The sequence below is a fragment of the Chionomys nivalis genome, chromosome 4 (genome assembly GCF_950005125.1).
Source record: "Chionomys nivalis chromosome 4, mChiNiv1.1, whole genome shotgun sequence".
In the NCBI taxonomy this organism is placed as follows: Eukaryota; Metazoa; Chordata; class Mammalia; order Rodentia; family Cricetidae; genus Chionomys; species Chionomys nivalis.
The window spans coordinates 21517632-21534975 of record NC_080089.1 but is presented as its reverse complement, the minus strand read 5'-3'; the positions used below and the strand labels follow the sequence as shown (position 1 = coordinate 21534975).

At 50.5% G+C, this 17344-nt stretch overlaps 1 protein-coding gene across 4 annotated transcripts in view; it reads left to right on the top strand.

Annotated features, from left to right (window-relative positions):
- The window catches only part of Elavl3 (ELAV like RNA binding protein 3), a 37710-nt gene extending 20791 nt beyond the window's left edge, over positions 1-16919 (top strand). For 2 of the 4 annotated variants that reach the window (XM_057767073.1, XM_057767072.1), the window contains exons 4-7: positions 6383-6536; positions 6647-6872; positions 8300-8338; positions 13076-16919. In XM_057767073.1, coding sequence (XP_057623056.1) covers positions 6383-6536; positions 6647-6872; positions 8300-8338; positions 13076-13427 — 771 coding nt within the window. In that variant the 3' untranslated portion in view covers positions 13428-16919. The other 2 variants (XM_057767074.1, XM_057767075.1) reach the window with 2 other exon arrangements.
- The last annotated feature ends 425 nt before the right edge of the window (positions 16920-17344 follow it).

Sequence of the window (17344 nt, the reverse complement as noted above, 5' to 3'; positions counted from 1 at the left end):
GGTCTAAGTCACTGAGCTGTACCAAAGCCTTTCCTACCCCACACAGCCCTTGCCCCACCAGAGAGCTCAGCAGAGCCACCAAAGCTCCACACCAACCTCGAGGTCCCCGCTGGATCAACCTTTCCCCTAACTCCTCTGTGAACACAGTTCCAGCTGGCCCAGTGGACTGGGGTTCCAACACAGCTTCTCTTGCTCCTGGTTCCCTCACGAGTGCCTCTCCCTCCTCAATTGCCCTCCATTCCCGGACATTTATGGGGACCTCAGACAGAGATTGTCCTAATGGCTCTGAAACGTCAGTCCGTCTGGGACTGCCTTCTCTCACGCTGTCTCAGGATGTGCAGCCTCTGCCTGATGGAGGGGTGGGGAGCTACATGACTCAGTTTCCTGCTTTCACAGCAGTCTGACTGCTCCCATCCCCTCTCCTGTCCCACAGCCTCACAAACCCAGGCTGTGATAGGCTCTTTCATTGTTGGCTTTCAAGTCCTCCTTGACTTCAGAAGTTCGAGTGCTGAGTATTCCAGGTCACACCAGCTTCTCACACTGGATCACTGGAAGGCCCCTCTGTACATCCGACCAGATTCCCCTATTTCCCGACTTAAGTTTGGACTTGTGGGGTATCGTCTATCTCTTTTCTACCTCTCTCTCGGCCCCTCCTTTATCTAATTTTCTTGCCAAATCCGAGGCTAGCAAGGAGGATGCTGCTGTTTCTTCCCTTTCTTGTTGCAATCGTTCTTTACACAGACAAGCTCCCGCTAGGCCGCCATCTCAGTCTCAGGTCATGAACTTCACACAGCAGTGGCCAGGCAGCCTCTGCTGCACTGCTGGGCATTCTTAGATCTTCTGCACTCGCCTTAAAGACGGCAAATTTTCCTCTGAACTTTTAACTGTTTCCAGAGCACCTCCATATACTCCTGTGATGCCCTCTGCCTAGCAAGCAGGCATTGCCACCCCATACCTCATAGATGAAGACGCCATCCTGGGCTTCCTCCCCCAGACCTTGTTTCCATGTCTCTACCCAGAGCAAGAACCATGCAACTGCTCTCGTCGCACACAGGAGAAGACAGCTCTATTGGAATTTCCTCCCTTGAGGCTCCCCCTTAGGCTGCTCAGTCTGCTGTGTGCATGTCTTGCTACCCATAGCCAAGACTGTGCACTCACTCCACCCCAACTCACCCCTGCTTCTGCTGTGTCCAGGAGGGACACAACAGGCATGTCTACTCACCCACATAGGGAACCCATGGCAGACCAAACTACAGAGACCACCAATGTCCAACTTGGTGAGTCAATGAGTTACTTACAGCAACAGAAATGACTCAAAGATGGCTGCATCGCCAAGGCCCACCCCTGCATGGATGGGAACCTGGAGCACACTGCACAGCCTGCAGGCAGCTGCACAGGTTAGAGAGTGTCCTTTGCAGGCGCCTCAGCTGGTCTAAACCTCAGCGTCTCTCAGAGGAACTCTCAACTTTTATGGCTTACTCTAGCAGGGAGGGGCCTGATTCTGGTCAGTTTCAGGGACTTCCTGAAGCTCGTTTGAGTTATTTATCTTCGGGACGATGTGATGTTTAGTTTTAGAGGAAACCGGTACACCAGTGTGTAAAGTACTTCCTGCAGAGGCCTGAGGACCTAACTTTAAATCCCCAGCACACAGGTAAAGACAGGCTTGGCTGTGGGCACCTGCAAACAGGACCGCAGACAAGGGACTCTGGAGGCTGACAGGCCAGGTGCCCTGGTATCCACAGTGGCGCACGAGAGACCAAGGCGGGGAAAGTGAGGACCAACACTGTGGCTGTCCTTCTCTCACACACTGTAGCATTGTGAGTAGCTAACTCTGTACACAGACTTCAGAAAGACAGGGAGATGCCACCCCTAGCTGGGTATGGTGGCTCATGTCTATAGTTTCATCACTCAAGGCTGAGGCAGGAGGGTTGCTGTCTAGGACTCCATAGCAAGACCAAAACTCACCATTCCAAACTGGGCACAGAGGCACACGCCTCAAGTTTGTGAGCTCTGTAACTCTGTGAGCAGGCCAACCTGGTGTACACAGTCCTCCAGACTCCCCCAGCCTGAGGCTGGATAGTGAGACCCTGTCTCAGAAACATTGACAACAGCAGCTACAGATAATGATCAAAGCCCTCACAGCCCGTGCTGGAGTTAGGAACCTCAAACACTCAACTGCAGTTCTTATTTGTGTGTTTAGTCCTGGCATACAACCGACAGCAGGAGCAAAGATTTCACGGTTTGTAGGGCCTTGCTGGCCAACAACTCACAGGGAAATAGCCCACCCTTGGTACTAGAATTTTCATCCAGTGACTTTAAGGCCTCTGGGAGTGTCCTTCAGAATTTTTTTGAGAAAAGCTCTTGCTATATAACCCTGGGTGGCCTGAAGTATGCCGTGTAGAACAAACAGTTCTGGAACATACAGGGATGTGCCTGCTTCTGCCTCTGGAGTGCTGGGGTGACAGGAGTGTGCCGCCACACCGGGCTCATAGGGGAAAAGGTGGAGGTGGCTTCCGCTTGTTCCTTGTGACAGCCAGGGTCCTAATTAGTTACTTCTTTTTCAGAATTTCATTACATTTATTTACTAGTTTGGCGTGTGTGGAGGCCAGAGGACAACTTTGGGAGCCAGTTCTCCCTTCCACCCTGTGAGACTGAGAGATCAAATTCAGGTCATCAAGCTTGGTGGCAAGCACCTTTACCCACTGACCCATTTCAACAGCCCCTAATTAGGTATTTGTAATGAAGCAATACAGCTCCACAATGCATCTCCCTGAACAAATGCCAGCCGTGACAATGGTCCCTATCTCCCTCCGTTTAGAGGTTTGAATAGAAGCAGCAGAAAGCAGACCTCGGCAGGAGGGAAGGGGAGGGGTGCTCACAAACCTACCACCACAGACTGGTCTCCCCATTGACACTTGTGGGCGGGGCCTCAGTACCCAGTCTCCAGGGCATTGATAAGGACACAATGAGCGGAGTTCCAGAATACTCTGTGAGCAGACTTTTCTTCCCCACTCCACAATGCTCTCCAGTGTCCCGTGCCCTGAATGGCTGAGTCGGTCGACTTGGGAGCAGCTGCAGAGTTGGTGAGATGTGTCCTATAGTGACACAAATGGAATGACCTTGCCAGAATGGGTACAAATCCCAAGCCTGAGCAAAGCACCTTGAGCTAGGGTCCTAGCAGGCTAGCGAGAGAGTGCAGTGGATGGGAAAGAGCTTGCTGCCAAACCTGATCCCTGAGAGCCACACGGTACGAGGATGGAGCCGGCACACCCCAGAGGTCCTGTGACCGCTACACTCACACACGCACACACAAAATAAATAAATGAATGTTAAAAAACAAAAAGCTGAGAATCGAGGAAGGTAGGAAGGACATTTCAGATTTTGAACTGGCAGAAAAAGAGGGAAGAGTGTTTCTGTGGGGTGGGGTTGAGGCCTCAGTCTCATTCTGGGGCCCAGCTCGTCTTGTGCTCCAGATAGATAGTCATTCCATTGAATCCTCCAGTGTTGACGTTACAGCCACGAGCCACCAAGGCCAGCACGAAAGGACTTTCTAGCATCAAAAACAGCAAGTGCAAAAGTCCTGAGGCCAGATGTGCCCGGGTAAAAGAAAGGAAACAAGGAGGGGGAAGTAAGAGGAGGTGAAAGCGGAGAGGTGACCTGGTCCAGTGCGAGGCCTGTGGACACGGAGCTTAGAGATCGGAGCTGTAGTTTAGTGGTAGAGCAAGTCCCTGATGTCAGTCCTCAAACCACACACACACCCCCCCCAGAACCACCTTCCTAAGCTCCTCTCTGACCTCTGCAGTTAGGCATTGCACATGCACACACATGTGCACACTCAGATGTAATTTAGAGCTGTTCTGTTTTCATTTTGGGGGGCTGAAGAGATGGCTCAGCGGTTAGGAGCACTGACTGCTCTGCCAGGAACTGAGATTCAATTCCCAGGTCCCACGTGGCAAGGCAGCTCACAACTGTCTGTACCTCCAGTTGCAGGGAAGCCAGGGCTTGCTCTCTGGCCCTTGTCGGTACTGTGTGCACACAATGCACACTCTTACCTGTAGGCAAAACACTCATACACATAAAAACAAACACCAGACGGTGGTGGTGCACACCTTTAATCCCAGAACTCAGGAGGCAGAGACAAGTGGATCTCTGCAAATTCGAGGCCAGCCTGGTCTATAGAATGAGTTCCAGGAAAGCCAGGGACTCACAGAAATCCTATCTCGAAAAAACAATAATAATAATAATAATAATAATGCAAAATAAACTTTTTTTAAAATAAAAGTGTAGTTTTTAAGCTGAATGTGATGATGCGCACCTTTAATCCCAGCACTGGGAGGCAGAAGCAGGTGGAGCCCCGTGAGTTTGAGGCCAGCCTGCTCTACAAAGTGAGTTCCAGGACAATCAGAGCTACATAGAAAACAACATAGCTCAAAAAAAAAAAAAACCAGAATGTTAAAAATTTTGGACAGGGTCTCAGTGAAGCCCTGGCTGTCTTGGCCCCAAGAGATACCTGATCTGTTTCTCAATGCTGGGACTGAGGCCTGGGTCACCACACTTAAGGCAGAGGAATGAAGGAGCCACAGAAAAGTCTGCCGGAAGAGCCTGTGTTAGTGTGCGGGGCGCCCTTTGGCTGCTGTGTAGAGCTTCAGCATGGGAACTGTAGCGTCAGTAGCGGCGGCCGTCGGGGGTAGGGAGTGTAGAACTGGAGGTACACGTCAGGGATTGGCAGTTTTTCCATTTTGATTTTTTGTCTGAAATAGTCAATTATCACCTAACCTATTTTTTGTATTTTAGTTACATTTAATTTTTATTTTATATACACGTGTGTATGATACACAGGTCAGAGGGTGGGCTCTTTAGGCATGAGGATGTGGAAGGCAGAGGACAGCTTGCAGAAGCGAGTCCTCTCCTACCCTGTGTGACCCGAGTATTGAACTCTGTGGACAGGGTTGGCAGTGAGCACCTTTGCCTGCTGAGCCCTCCTGTGGGCCCTGTGTTTTAATTATTATTTTTTAATTTTATGATTATTATTTTTATTATTATTTTTAAGGCAGATGCGAGTTGGATCCTTTTGGTTTGAGTTGGCAAAGATTATAAATAAGTCTGTTACAGTTTTCGGGGGGTGATAATTCCCACCCACCTCACCCCACCCCTAAAAGGCACAGCCTTATATTTACAGCTCTGGGCTCAGTTCACACTGCACATGGGTCTGAGAAGCAGGGGCAGGTCCTTTGAGGAATGAACATTTTCAGCCAAGCCCCTGCTGCACCCCACCCCACCCCCACCGCCTTTGCTGGTTTGCTTTGTTTTAAGTGTTTTGTCTGAGATAAGGTCTCAACCACACAACCCTGGATGTCCTGGCCTCAAACTCACAGGGGTCCACCTGCCTCTGCCTCCCAGTGCTGGGATTAAAAGCGTGTGACATCACTCCTGGCTCTCAAACTTTTTCTTTTCTGAGACCCAGAACCGGGCAGGACCCATAAGCTCATGCTGGTGAAGCTAGGGGTTACCTGACCCCTCCTAGAGTTGGGATGACACATGTGCTCCAGAACATCGAACTTATTGTTTTAGATAAAAAAAGTTGTTATTGTTATTGTGGGGAGTGTGCACACACATGCTGCTGTGTGGATGTGGAGGTCAGAGGATGCTGGGAGCCGGTTTTCTCCTCCACCGTTGGTTGGTACCAACTTAGGTTCTCATCTTCCACAGCAGGCAATTCACCATGGAGCCATCGCCATGGCTGCCTGGTTACTTCTGGGTTTGCTTTGTTGTTGTTGGTTTTTTTTTTTTTTTTTTTTTTTTGGTTTTTTTTTCGAGACAGGGTTTCTCTGTGGTTTTTGGAGCCTGTCCTGGAACTAGCTCTTGTAGACCACGTTGGTCTCGAACTCACAGAGATCCGCCTGCCTCTGCCTCCCGAGTGCTGGGATTAAAGGCGTGCGCCACCATCGCCCGGCTTGCGCCACCATCGCCCGGCTTTGCTTTGTTTTCTTATGTGGGTGTGGGGATCCAGCTCAGGGACTCAGTCTTGGGCAGCAAGCCCTTTACCAATGGAGCCATCTCCCCAGCCTTCTTCTTTGTTCTTCGAGACAGGGTCACAATTGGCCCAGGCCAGGCTTGGACTTAATATGTAGTAGAGGATGACTTAGCTCTGATCCTTCCGCCTCCATCTGCCAGGCCCTGGGATGGCAGGATGTAGATTACCTTGTTTATGTGGTGCTGGGATGGAAGCCAAGCTTCTTGCATGGCAGACCAGCACTCCACCCAGTCAGCCTCAGCCCCAGCCTTGAGCGACTTGTTAAATGAGCTATTGGGAGTGGGGGGGGTCATTCCTGAGCCTTGTCATTTCCCATGCACCCTCACTCTCCTCTGACCCTTGGCCCAGGTGTCCTATGCACGCCCCAGTTCTGCCTCTATTCGGGATGCTAACCTGTACGTCAGTGGCCTCCCCAAGACTATGAGCCAGAAGGAGATGGAACAACTCTTCTCCCAGTATGGTCGCATCATCACTTCCAGAATCCTGCTGGACCAGGCCACAGGTCAGAATGCCAAGAGGAGAGGGTGCTCTGGGCCAGGGTGTCCCAGGGAGGGGGGAGTCACACGAAGAGGTATAGAGTACCTGAGACTGATGCCCTCACCCCCCTGGCAGGTGTCTCTCGGGGTGTGGGATTCATCCGCTTTGACAAGAGGATCGAGGCTGAGGAGGCCATCAAGGGACTGAATGGGCAGAAACCACTAGGTGCGGCTGAGCCAATCACGGTCAAATTCGCAAACAACCCGAGTCAGAAGACCGGGCAGGCCCTGCTCACCCACCTGTACCAGTCCTCTGCCCGGCGCTACGCGGGTCCTCTGCATCATCAGACACAGCGTTTCCGGTGAGCCAGAGTCCCCAGACCCCAGGTCAAATGTCCCAAGCCTGCAGCTGCCCTCCCTGAGCCAATTTTCTTCCCATGGAACCCAGGGGCACCTCACCAGCAGGAGCATGAAAGGGCGTGTGCCCGGTACCTAGAGCAAGAGCTGGTAGCTAAGAGAAGTCAGCTGTGACTCTCTGTCTCTCTCTGTCTGTCTGTCTGTCTGTCTGTCTCTCCCTGTGTCTTGGTCATGGTTTCTATCGCTGTGATAAAGCACCATGACCAAAAACAATGTGAGGAGAAAGTTGATTTTCATCTTAACAGCAAACCGTTCACCATGAGGGGAAGTCAGGGCAGGAACCCGGAAAGCAGAGACCATGGGAGACACTGCTTCCTGGTTGGCTGTCCATACCTTCCTTGCTCAGTCTGCTTTCTTATACAGCCCAGGCCCACTTACATAGAAGAGGCACTGCCCACAGTGGGCTGGGCCCTCCCACATCAATCAAGGAAATATCCCACAGGCCATGTGAGGAAAGCATATTTTCAATAGAAGTCCTCTTCTGAGACTTGTGCCAAATTGACAAAAAGCAAAACAAAACCAAAAAACCCAGACCAAACAACAACGACAGAAAAAAACAAAACAGAAAAACAACCTGGACACCATGTCTCCCAGTTTTCTCTGTGTGTCTGCCTGTCCTTTCTCTCCCATCTTTCTCTGTGCCTGTCCATCTCTCCTGTCCGTCTCTCCTTACGTTCTCTTCTAGTCTTTCTGTCTGTCTCTTTATCTCCATATCTCTGTCTCTTCCTCTGCACAGTTGTGTTTCTCTGTCTATCTCTGGCCTGCCCTGTGGGTCCAGCTGTGCCTCAGTTTCCTCATGGATAACACCCACCAAACATTCCCTTTCATATTCTGTGTGCCAACCATGATCATATTCCTGCACGGTAACTGGGTAGAACAGCTTGTTCCGTGCCATTCACTAAGATTTCTTCATCTGAGATGGAGTGTGGAAAAACCCAAAAGAAGACTTGAACCCAGAACTCTGGCTGCTCCCAAGCCGGAGGTCAGTGGGAACAATGATAACTGTGGGGGTGGCTGTGCACTCTGCCCATCCTCCCGTGAGCTCAGGAAAACCCCCTGAGGCTGTACTACCATCTTTGTAAGCTCTCAACCCCTGGGTCCTCCTGGCAGGGTCCACGGAGGCATCGGGAGGGCAGGACAAGATCCTTTAGGCTGGGCAGCAGCAGGGCTGTTGAGAAAAAGTCCCGAATCCCGAATGAGTGAGGTTCCGTGCCAGGCGGTGTCCAGCCGGGCTGGGAGCAAGCAGCGGGTGGGGGGGACGGGGGGGGGGGGACGGGACAACTGTTGAAGGCTGTGGGGGTGGGGTGGACTAGCTGTCACATCACAGGGGGTGGGTCACAGGCTACTCTGACAGCTGCTTCTGCCTCCACAGGCTGGACAATTTGCTCAACATGGCCTATGGAGTCAAAAGGTAACAGTGCCCCTGTCCCACTGCCCCTTCCCACAGCCCCTTACCTTGATGGCTTCCTTTAACCCCTGCATGTCCCTTGTCCCTGGGACCACTGGGAACCCATCTCTGCCTGTATCTAGGAGATGAAAACCTCAAGACAATGAGCAGAGTGGACGTACAGAGAGAGTGGCTATGGAAGGTGGGCCATGGAGAGCTGTCTGTGGCTTTCACCCCTTTCTTGTGCCCCGGGCCCTACATTAACTCTCTGGGAGTCACTAACCACTGCTATGTTGTGCTCTAGGCATGGGGCCGGGGACTCCTGCATCCTAGCCTTGCACAGAGCCATGCGCCCTTCCCCCGGGCCCTCACTCATCAGCTATTGTTGCTGGGTTTTTGTTGACGGCCACGGAAGGTTTCCTTTCCTCCCCACAGTCGCTATAAAGCTTGAAGGCCTCCTAGCTTCATCCATATCCCTGCTCTTGTGAAAGTTTCCATGTCTATGGTGTCACAAGCTGGTGGGAACATGTTGCATATCGAGACCTGGGCTTGAGGCCAAGGATGCAGCATGGCCCAGACTTGCTCTCTCTTGGACATGAAGTTGAGACAGAACACAGTGCTTGGTACATAATAAAAGGTGGCCAAGTATAAATACTGTCGCTGTTCATGTTCTCAGCTCCACGGGGATGAGATGTGTGAGCAAGTGGTGGTCAGGGCAGTGCAAGGGCAGCGTAAGGGTCACGAGGTGGTGGCCAGAAGAGACCTGGAGGGAACCTGGCAGCAGGGACAGCAGTGAGCTGAGCCCCTATGGTCAAGGTTAAAGGGGGTTAGACTTTCAGTGATTAATCCTGAGGGTAAGCGAGTCAATGGGAATATGGTTTTCTGTCCTTTAATTAATTTAGTCAACAGACAACCTGCTACCCAGGGGGTGAGATATCCCAGAGACAACGTCAGGGACATGGTGGTGGCATGAAGCACTGTTGTCCTCCTTCCCCATCAGGGACACATCCTGAGACTCCTTGTTGGTGCCTGACAAGAGATTGACATCGAAACCTCTATATCTTATTTACTTAAATTTCTACTTATTTGTTTATGTGACTGTTTATTTGTCTATGAGGCAGGGTTTCTCTGTGTAGCCTGGTGACCTGAAACTCGTTCTGTAGACCAGGTTGGCCTTGAATTTACAGAGATTCGCCTGCCTCTGTCTCCTGAGTGCTGGGATTAAAGGCGTGCGCCACTGGCCCTAGTTGTTGTTATTGTTATTATTATTATTATTATTATTTACTGGAAAGGAGATGTAAAGCCTTGTTAATAAGCACTGGACTGCTGAGTCACATACTCAGCCCTCTTTGTTTCTGTTTTCTTTCTCTCTCTCTCTCTCTCTTTTTTTTTTTTTTTTTTTTTTGTTTGTTTGTTTTTCGAGACAGGGTTTCTCTGTAGCTTTGGTGCCTGTCCTGGAACTAGCTCTTGTAGACCAGGCTGGCCTCAACCTCACAGAGATCTGCCCGCCTCTGCCTCCCGAGTGCTGGAAGGCACTACCACCACCCAGCCCTCTTTGTTTCTTGACACAGGGTTTCGCACAGGCAGGTCAGCAAGCCTAAGCCAGGCGTGTCCTTGAACCCTGCTCCTTCTGCCTCTCCCTGGAACGTGGGCTTCAGGGATGTTCGGTTTATCTTCTTACTTTTATTTTGAGCTGTGATTCTCCTAGAGTGACAAGCCTGTGCCACCAGGCCAGCTCCTTCTTCATAATTTACAGCTTTGTCCTTTCCTGAGGTACTAGTGGCCTCATATGGATACCCTCTTTTCCATAAGGGAAGAACTTTTACCTTTTCCCTTAAAGAAAACATTTTTATCAGTTTCTCTTAGGCATCTCTAAATCACCAGCATTATCCAGTTAAAATAACTGTTCCTTAACACAGAAACTATGATTTAGACAGTCAGTCAGCTCCTGAGACGCTAAGTGACTAGTGAGGGAGGTGCACATGCCGCACAGGGACCTTCCGTCACGCTGCTCATTCTCCTCGTTTATCCCTTTAGTTCTTCCTCCTTTTCCACCTCCTCCTCCTCCTCCTCTCTCCTTCTCTCCCTTCTTTTCTTCTTCTAGACAGGGTCTTATATGTATCTCACAAAAATCTCCCTGTCTCTAACTCCTGACTGTTAAAGAAAGGCATCTTCTTTTTTGGTTTTGTCATCTCGTGTGTCCCAGGCTGACATCAAACTGAAGGTGTAGATGAAAATGACATGGAACTCCTCATGCTCTGTCTCCACTGCTCTAGTGCTTGGATGACAAGAGCCGTCTACCATGCCTGACTTTTTGTGAAGTAGGACAGGGGCTGGGAAGCTGGCCCAGTGTGGCACAAGCTGAGGACCTGACTCAGATCTCCAGCATCCATCAGAACCCTGGAGTGACAGTGCGTGTCTGAGACCCCAGTTCTGGAGGGCTGAGAGGGGAGGGTGAGAGAGGAGAAAGAGAGACAGACTTAACAAGAAAGGCTCTCTTGAGAATGGAAGTGTGTTAAAGCTTGGACAGATCCAAGAGTCAAAAGCATTTGTTTCGAGACAAGTTTTTGCTCTGTGCCCTTGGCCTTCCAAGAACTATAATTATAATCCTAAGCCACCTAACCACATTGAATGTGCAATTTAAAATTTATGAGTGTGAGCTGACAAGAATGTTCAGAGGATAAAGGGGCTTGCCACACGAGCATGATCACCTGAGTTTAATGCCTAGAACCCATATGAAGTGGAAGGAGAAAACCAACCCTACAGACTCGTCCTCTGCCCTCCACAAGTGTGATAGCATGTGCACTCCCTCCCTACTACTACTACTACACACACACACACACACACACACACACACTAATGATACATTTAATAAAATTATATTAGATTCACAAAGATCACAAGTGAGAGGCTAACCTGGGCTATACAGTGAGATCCAGTCTCAAAAATCCAAAAACATGGGCTGGAGTGAAGGCCCAGTGGTTAAGAGCACTTGTTCTTGCAGAGGACCCAGGTTCGATTTCCAGCACCAACATGGTGGCTCACAGCTCTCTGTAACTCCAGTTCCAGGGGTTCTGATGCCCCCTACTAGTGTTGAGAGGTTTTGTCCCGCCTGGGCCCACAGCCATTCAGTCCCAAAGAAACACACAGAGGCTTACATTAATTATAAACTGGTTGAACTATTAGCTCAGGCTTCTTATTAACTCTTATATCTTACATTAACCCATAATTCTTGTTTGTGTTAGTCATGTGGCTTAGTACTGTTTATCAGTGAGGCGTTCTCATCTTGCTTCCTCAGTGTCTGGGTGACAACTGCAGACTGAGCCTTTCCTCTCACAGAATTCTCCTGTTCTGGTCGCCCCGCCTATACTTCCTTCTTGGCTACTAGCCAATCAGCATTTTAGTAAATCAATACAAATGACAAATCTTTACAGGGTACAAGACCATTGTCCCACAGCACACTGGCTTCTGCAGGTACCACGTATGCATGTGTTTCACTTACATACATGCAGGCAAACACACAAAAATGAAATAAGTCCAAACTGAGCATGGTGTGTTTAATCCCAGCACTAGGGAAGATCTCTGAAGGCCAGCCTGGTCTACATAGTGAGCTCCAGGACAGCCAGAGTTACATAGAGGAACCCTGCCTTGAAAAACCAAAATAAACAAATAAATAATCTAAATAATATTTTTAAAAAACAAAACAAACAAGCAAAACAAACAAACAAAAGCCAGTCTGTGAATTGTTTATTTTTAGAAATTTTCATTTAAGGGAACTACCAGTAATTGAAACCAGAGAAAGAAAAACTAAGTCAGAAGGGTATTGCTTATGATTTGGATAGGAAGAGACCAGAAAAAAGACCGATGAGGCCACTGTTAGTGTTCGAGGAAGGTGCAGGACCACTGGCTCACGTAGGACACCCTACGCTGGTCTTGTAGGGCCAGTTTCTACCCACACAGGGTAAGTCAAAATGGAGTCAGAGCTGTCAGGGAAGACTGGTACCAGGACAGGTTCAGATTTCGGCCAAAAGAGAAGAGCTAGGGCTCAGCTGTTACCCACGCTGGGCTCCTTCATCGGCTGAGGCAAGAAATGGAGTTCAGTTCGAGGTCAGCATGGTCGGAGTACAGAGGCAGTCTCTGTCTCTCTGTCTGTCCTCTGTCTGTCTGTCTCCCTCTGTCATCTCTCTCTCTCTCTCACACACACACACCGAGTTAGTTTTGAAGGGGTGGGGACTGGGAATGCAGCTCAATTGGAAGAGCACTTGCCTGGCATGCACAAAGCTTTGGGTTCCATCCCAGCACTGTCAACTGGGTGTGCAATGCCAGCATTTGGGAGGTAAAGGCAGGAGAAGCACAAGTTTAAGATCAGCAAGCAAAAAGGAAGAAAAAACAAAACCAAGAAGCCACCCTTGGCTATATAGTGAGTTCAGGCCAACTGGGCCACAGAGAGAAGCTGAGTATACCTATGGAAGGGTGAAGATCAGCAGGGCTCAGGATCAGGTAGGGTCAAAATGTCACAAGATACGGCTAAAGATGGCACTTTAGGACAGGGTCATAGGTGATATGTGGAGAGTGGTGGAGGTCAAGACAGGGTGCAGGTCAGGGGCTGGTGTCTCAGTGAGGTCAGAGACAAGCAATGGGGTCACAGCTAGGTTAGGACAAGGGTCTTACAGACATAGCACACAGTATAGGGTTCTCCCAGTGGGGGGTGTCGGAGGCATGCTGGGGATCAGGGCAGAGCCCGCGTGACCCCCAAAGTAGTCCCCTGTCGCTCATCGCCAGGTTCTCCCCAATCGCCATCGATGGCATGAGTGGCCTGGCAGGTGTGGGCTTGTCCGGAGGCGCGGCAGGTGCTGGCTGGTGCATCTTCGTGTACAACCTGTCCCCAGAAGCTGATGAGAGCGTGCTGTGGCAGCTTTTCGGACCTTTTGGGGCAGTCACCAATGTCAAGGTCATCCGGGATTTCACCACCAACAAGTGCAAGGGCTTCGGCTTCGTCACCATGACCAACTACGACGAGGCAGCCATGGCCATCGCCAGCCTGAATGGCTACCGCCTGGGTGAGCGTGTGCTGCAGGTGTCCTTCAAGACCAGCAAGCAGCACAAGGCCTGAGCACTCACCGCCCTCCCTCCCTGGGCAGCAGAGAGAGAGAATGAGAGCGGGAGAGAGAGAGTGAGAAAGAGAGAGAGAACGTGATTGCAAGAGCAGGAAGACCCACACACTTGCAAAAAACACCACAGGGTGAGCATCGGAATGGGGAGGGTCTGCAGGGAATCAAGGGGGAGGGGTCCCCCCATCCTCCCTGCTTTCCCCACCCAGCTGGGGCTTGTTCACTCTCTCGTCTTGGTTTGGTTCACGGTGATGGCTTTTGTTTCTTTTTTTGGCTAAAAACAAAAAGAAGAAAGCAGAGAGGAGACCCCCCCCATCCCACCTCACCCTCTCCACCCTACATGGGATGGCTCAGGGGACACAGCAGTGCTCCACCCAGGCCTCCTTTGCCCAGGCCTGTCCTATACCGAGAGAAAGGGGAGGGAACAGGTTTAAAAATCCCCAAAACAGCAAAAAACATGAAAGAGGGGTGTGGGCCTCCCCATCCCCGGCCCCAGTCCCTGGGCAGAATACAGGGAGCAGGGTTGGGGCAGGGTAGGAAGCAGAAACAAAACGAAAAAAAAAAGGGTGGGGTGGGGTGGGAGGGGAAGAAAAACTCTATTTTTGTAAAAAGGGAAAAAGACCTCGTGGAGAATTTTTACTGGGGATTCTTGAACTTGAAAAAAAAATCACAAAAAAAAGACAAAAAAAAAAAAAGAAACTATTTTGGCAAGTTATGTTTACCAACTAACTGGGGCGGGGTGCAGGGAGCAGGGCTGAGGGTTTGAAAGTCCATAGGGCTGCCAGTGCGCACACACACACACACACACACACACACACACACAGCCATAAGAAGACAGGAGGGACATACACTTGGATCTTGGAGACACGGATACACAACACATACAGAAATATTTCAGGATACATTCAGGAAGGTGACCAAAGCCACAAGAGAGGATGGAGACACATGGACCCTTAGGGCTGTGTAGACATAGATACAGACATTGGCTGCTTGTCCACAAAACCATGTGATGTGTGAAAGCCACTGCCACAGATCCATTTGGACGTAGGAATCTGGGCACAAGTTTCCAAAGAGAGCCGGGGCTGCCATCGGTTGGTGGACCTGGGTTCAGCCCAGCACTGCAGCAACCTGGAGCAGTGGTGCACAGCCCTCGTTCATCCTAGTATTGAGAGGTGGAGGCAGAAGATCAGGTCAAGACTAGCCTTGGCTACATAGTGAGTTTAGGTTAGCCTGGGCTATATAAGACCCTGTCTCAAAAAACAAAAATAAACAGGTCACCTAGAAACATACAACACCTAGGGCATACACCCATGTCCGCAGCATCCTACAGGTCACCTAGAAACATACAACACATAGGGCATACACCCATGTCCGCAGCATCCTACAGGTCACCTAGAAACATACAACACCTTGGGACATACACCCATGTCCGCAGCATCCTACAGGCCCAGACAAGACGTTCCTACTGGAGACCCTGACCCAGTTACTTCCTCCAGCCAGGCTGGTCCAGCCACTTCTCCCTGGGCCCCCAATAAGCCCCAGCCCCAGGTTCTCTGCACAGACTCCTTAGCCCACCAGGGGCCTCCCTGCTGCCCACACATATGGCATCCATGCATCCAAACACACAATACCTCGTTCTACTTTGGCATCACCGTGGGCTGGAGGGGGCTCTCACTCCCCACAACACTGAGGCCAAAGGACCCCCTGCCCCTGGGACTCAGCCCCCCTGGGTCCAGGGGGAGGTCTGCAGTCTCCTCCCTCAACTAGGGCCAGTGTGCTCCCCACTGCAGCAAGCACCCGGAACACCCCCAGACCCAGGGTGTCCCCACATCCCTTCCCATCAGCGTGTCACCTTTTGATCGTTGGGTTTTTTCGTCTTTCTGGACTGTGGGGGAACCATGGATGCAGCCTTCATGAGCCCCGGCCCTGGCTTCTGACTGAATTTTGCATCCATAACCCCACACTCCTTTTATTCTTTTATGCAAGTTCCAACAGAAGCCACAGGCTGGAGCCCCTGGGAGCCCCAAACCTTCAACCCATCCCTCAGTGGGCCCAGTCACAACTGAGAATCGTGAAGCCCCGCCCACCCCACCCTCTAGTTCTAGTTGCTTTCTTCCGGTGTCCTCTGCGTTTGGTGTCTGGCCATGGCCCCATCTGAGCGTCCAACTCTCTCTCCCCACCCCTCCTGGTGTTGTTCTTAACCGTCTGTGGAATTTCTGCTGCAAGGAACAAAAAGAAAAAAAAAATTAAAAAAAGACCAAAAAAATAAAAAAACGGAAAAAAAAAGAAAGAAAACTCAAACAGAAGATGAAATATAGCAACAGGAAAGAAAGGAAAAAAGACAAAAACACACACAAAGACAATTTAAAAACAAAAAAAAAAGGAAAAAAAGATAAACTGTCACCAGTTAACTTTCTCGTACTTTTTTGCTGAATTTAGCTTCATGTAGTTTTAACTTATTGCTATGTTAACTATTTATTACCCTTGTTGGCCTGTAAGGACCTTTGTGTATATTTCTGTTCTTTCATTGGTTTGCAAGTTGAAGGAAGATGTCCCTTTTCTTTCAGTTTTGCTGAGATGTGGTTATGCCTAATTTATTTATAAAAAGGGGAAGTGGAGTCATTAAAGTAATAATTATTAATAACAGTAATGGTAGCGGAGTGCCCCCCGGGGTGCCGTGGGCTCCAAGGGGTGGGGTCCCCACAGCTACGGCGCCCAGGGCCTCTCAATGGGATTGTTTTGCTATTGTCTTGAGAGGTTTTTCTGTCTATTTAGCTGGTGAACTCTAGCTTGCTCATGATACACCGAACCTATTTATTCTGGTGGTTTCTAAGTCTGCCCTAATCCTCCCTCATCCCTCCCAGCAGGACAGGGACTCCCCACCTCCAGGAGGGTGCAACCCCTTCTTTCCCTGCTGTTTCTGGGGTCTCCCCCTGCCCTCCACACATGCTGGAGGCATCCGAGCAATAAGGGCTGGGTTTGTCCCCCACCCTGGGGGGAGGGCCGGCTCTGAAGAGGGGGCTTCTCCCCCCACCCCCTCCCACCAAGGCCTAGGTCCCTGCTGTCCCCAAGACTGGGAGGAGGGGACTTTTTTTCTAAGATACAAGCTTAGCCCAGTTAGCACCCCTCCCTGAAGGCCAGTCCCCCAGGAGGGCCAGGCCAAGGGCTCCCAGGGAGAGGAGCCCTTGGGTCTTCCAAAATCCCTGGGGGGTCACAGGCAGGGCCAGTGGGAATGGGGCTCAGCCCCTCCAACCCTTCCTTCATCCTGTTTATTGGGAAAGTTTCAAACCATGACAGAGTCCATGTTGGAGGTGATATAAAGAACTGTAGAAAAAAAAAAACTAAAAAAAACAAACCTCAACCCAAACCCACAAACACTTCAAGTTGCGTTTAGACTATTTATTACCGAGATTCCAGGCCTGGCCGCGGTAACTGACTTTTACATGGAATTGTTTAATTATTTGTACTTTTCATGCCAGAGAATAAAAAGTTCAGAATCTTAAGTCTCAGGTGATTTGTGGGCAGGGGTGGGCAAGTCTGTGTGCTGGGACCCCGGGAAAGGATGCCATCCCTCCCTGGGAGACTCAGGAAGCCGACAACAGTCTACTGTCTACCGATTGCTGGGCCTGGGCACCCTCGCTGTCAGTTGGGTTGCGGTGCTGCAAGGAGCTGCAGCTACTGCTTCCCTAGGTGTGAACTGCAGCCGCGACACCACACCTGACAGTTCAAGAGTCCAGTCCATCACGGCAGGAAGGCGTGGCAGGAGCTTGAAGCTTCTGGCACTGCAGCCAGGAAGCAGAGATGGCTGCAGGAGCTAAGGTACACGTCACCAAGCCTGACCTCTGCTCCTTCTCTGTAATTACAGCCAGGTCTGTCTCCTAGGCAACTCCAGACCCTGCTAAGTTGACAGCGGTACCCA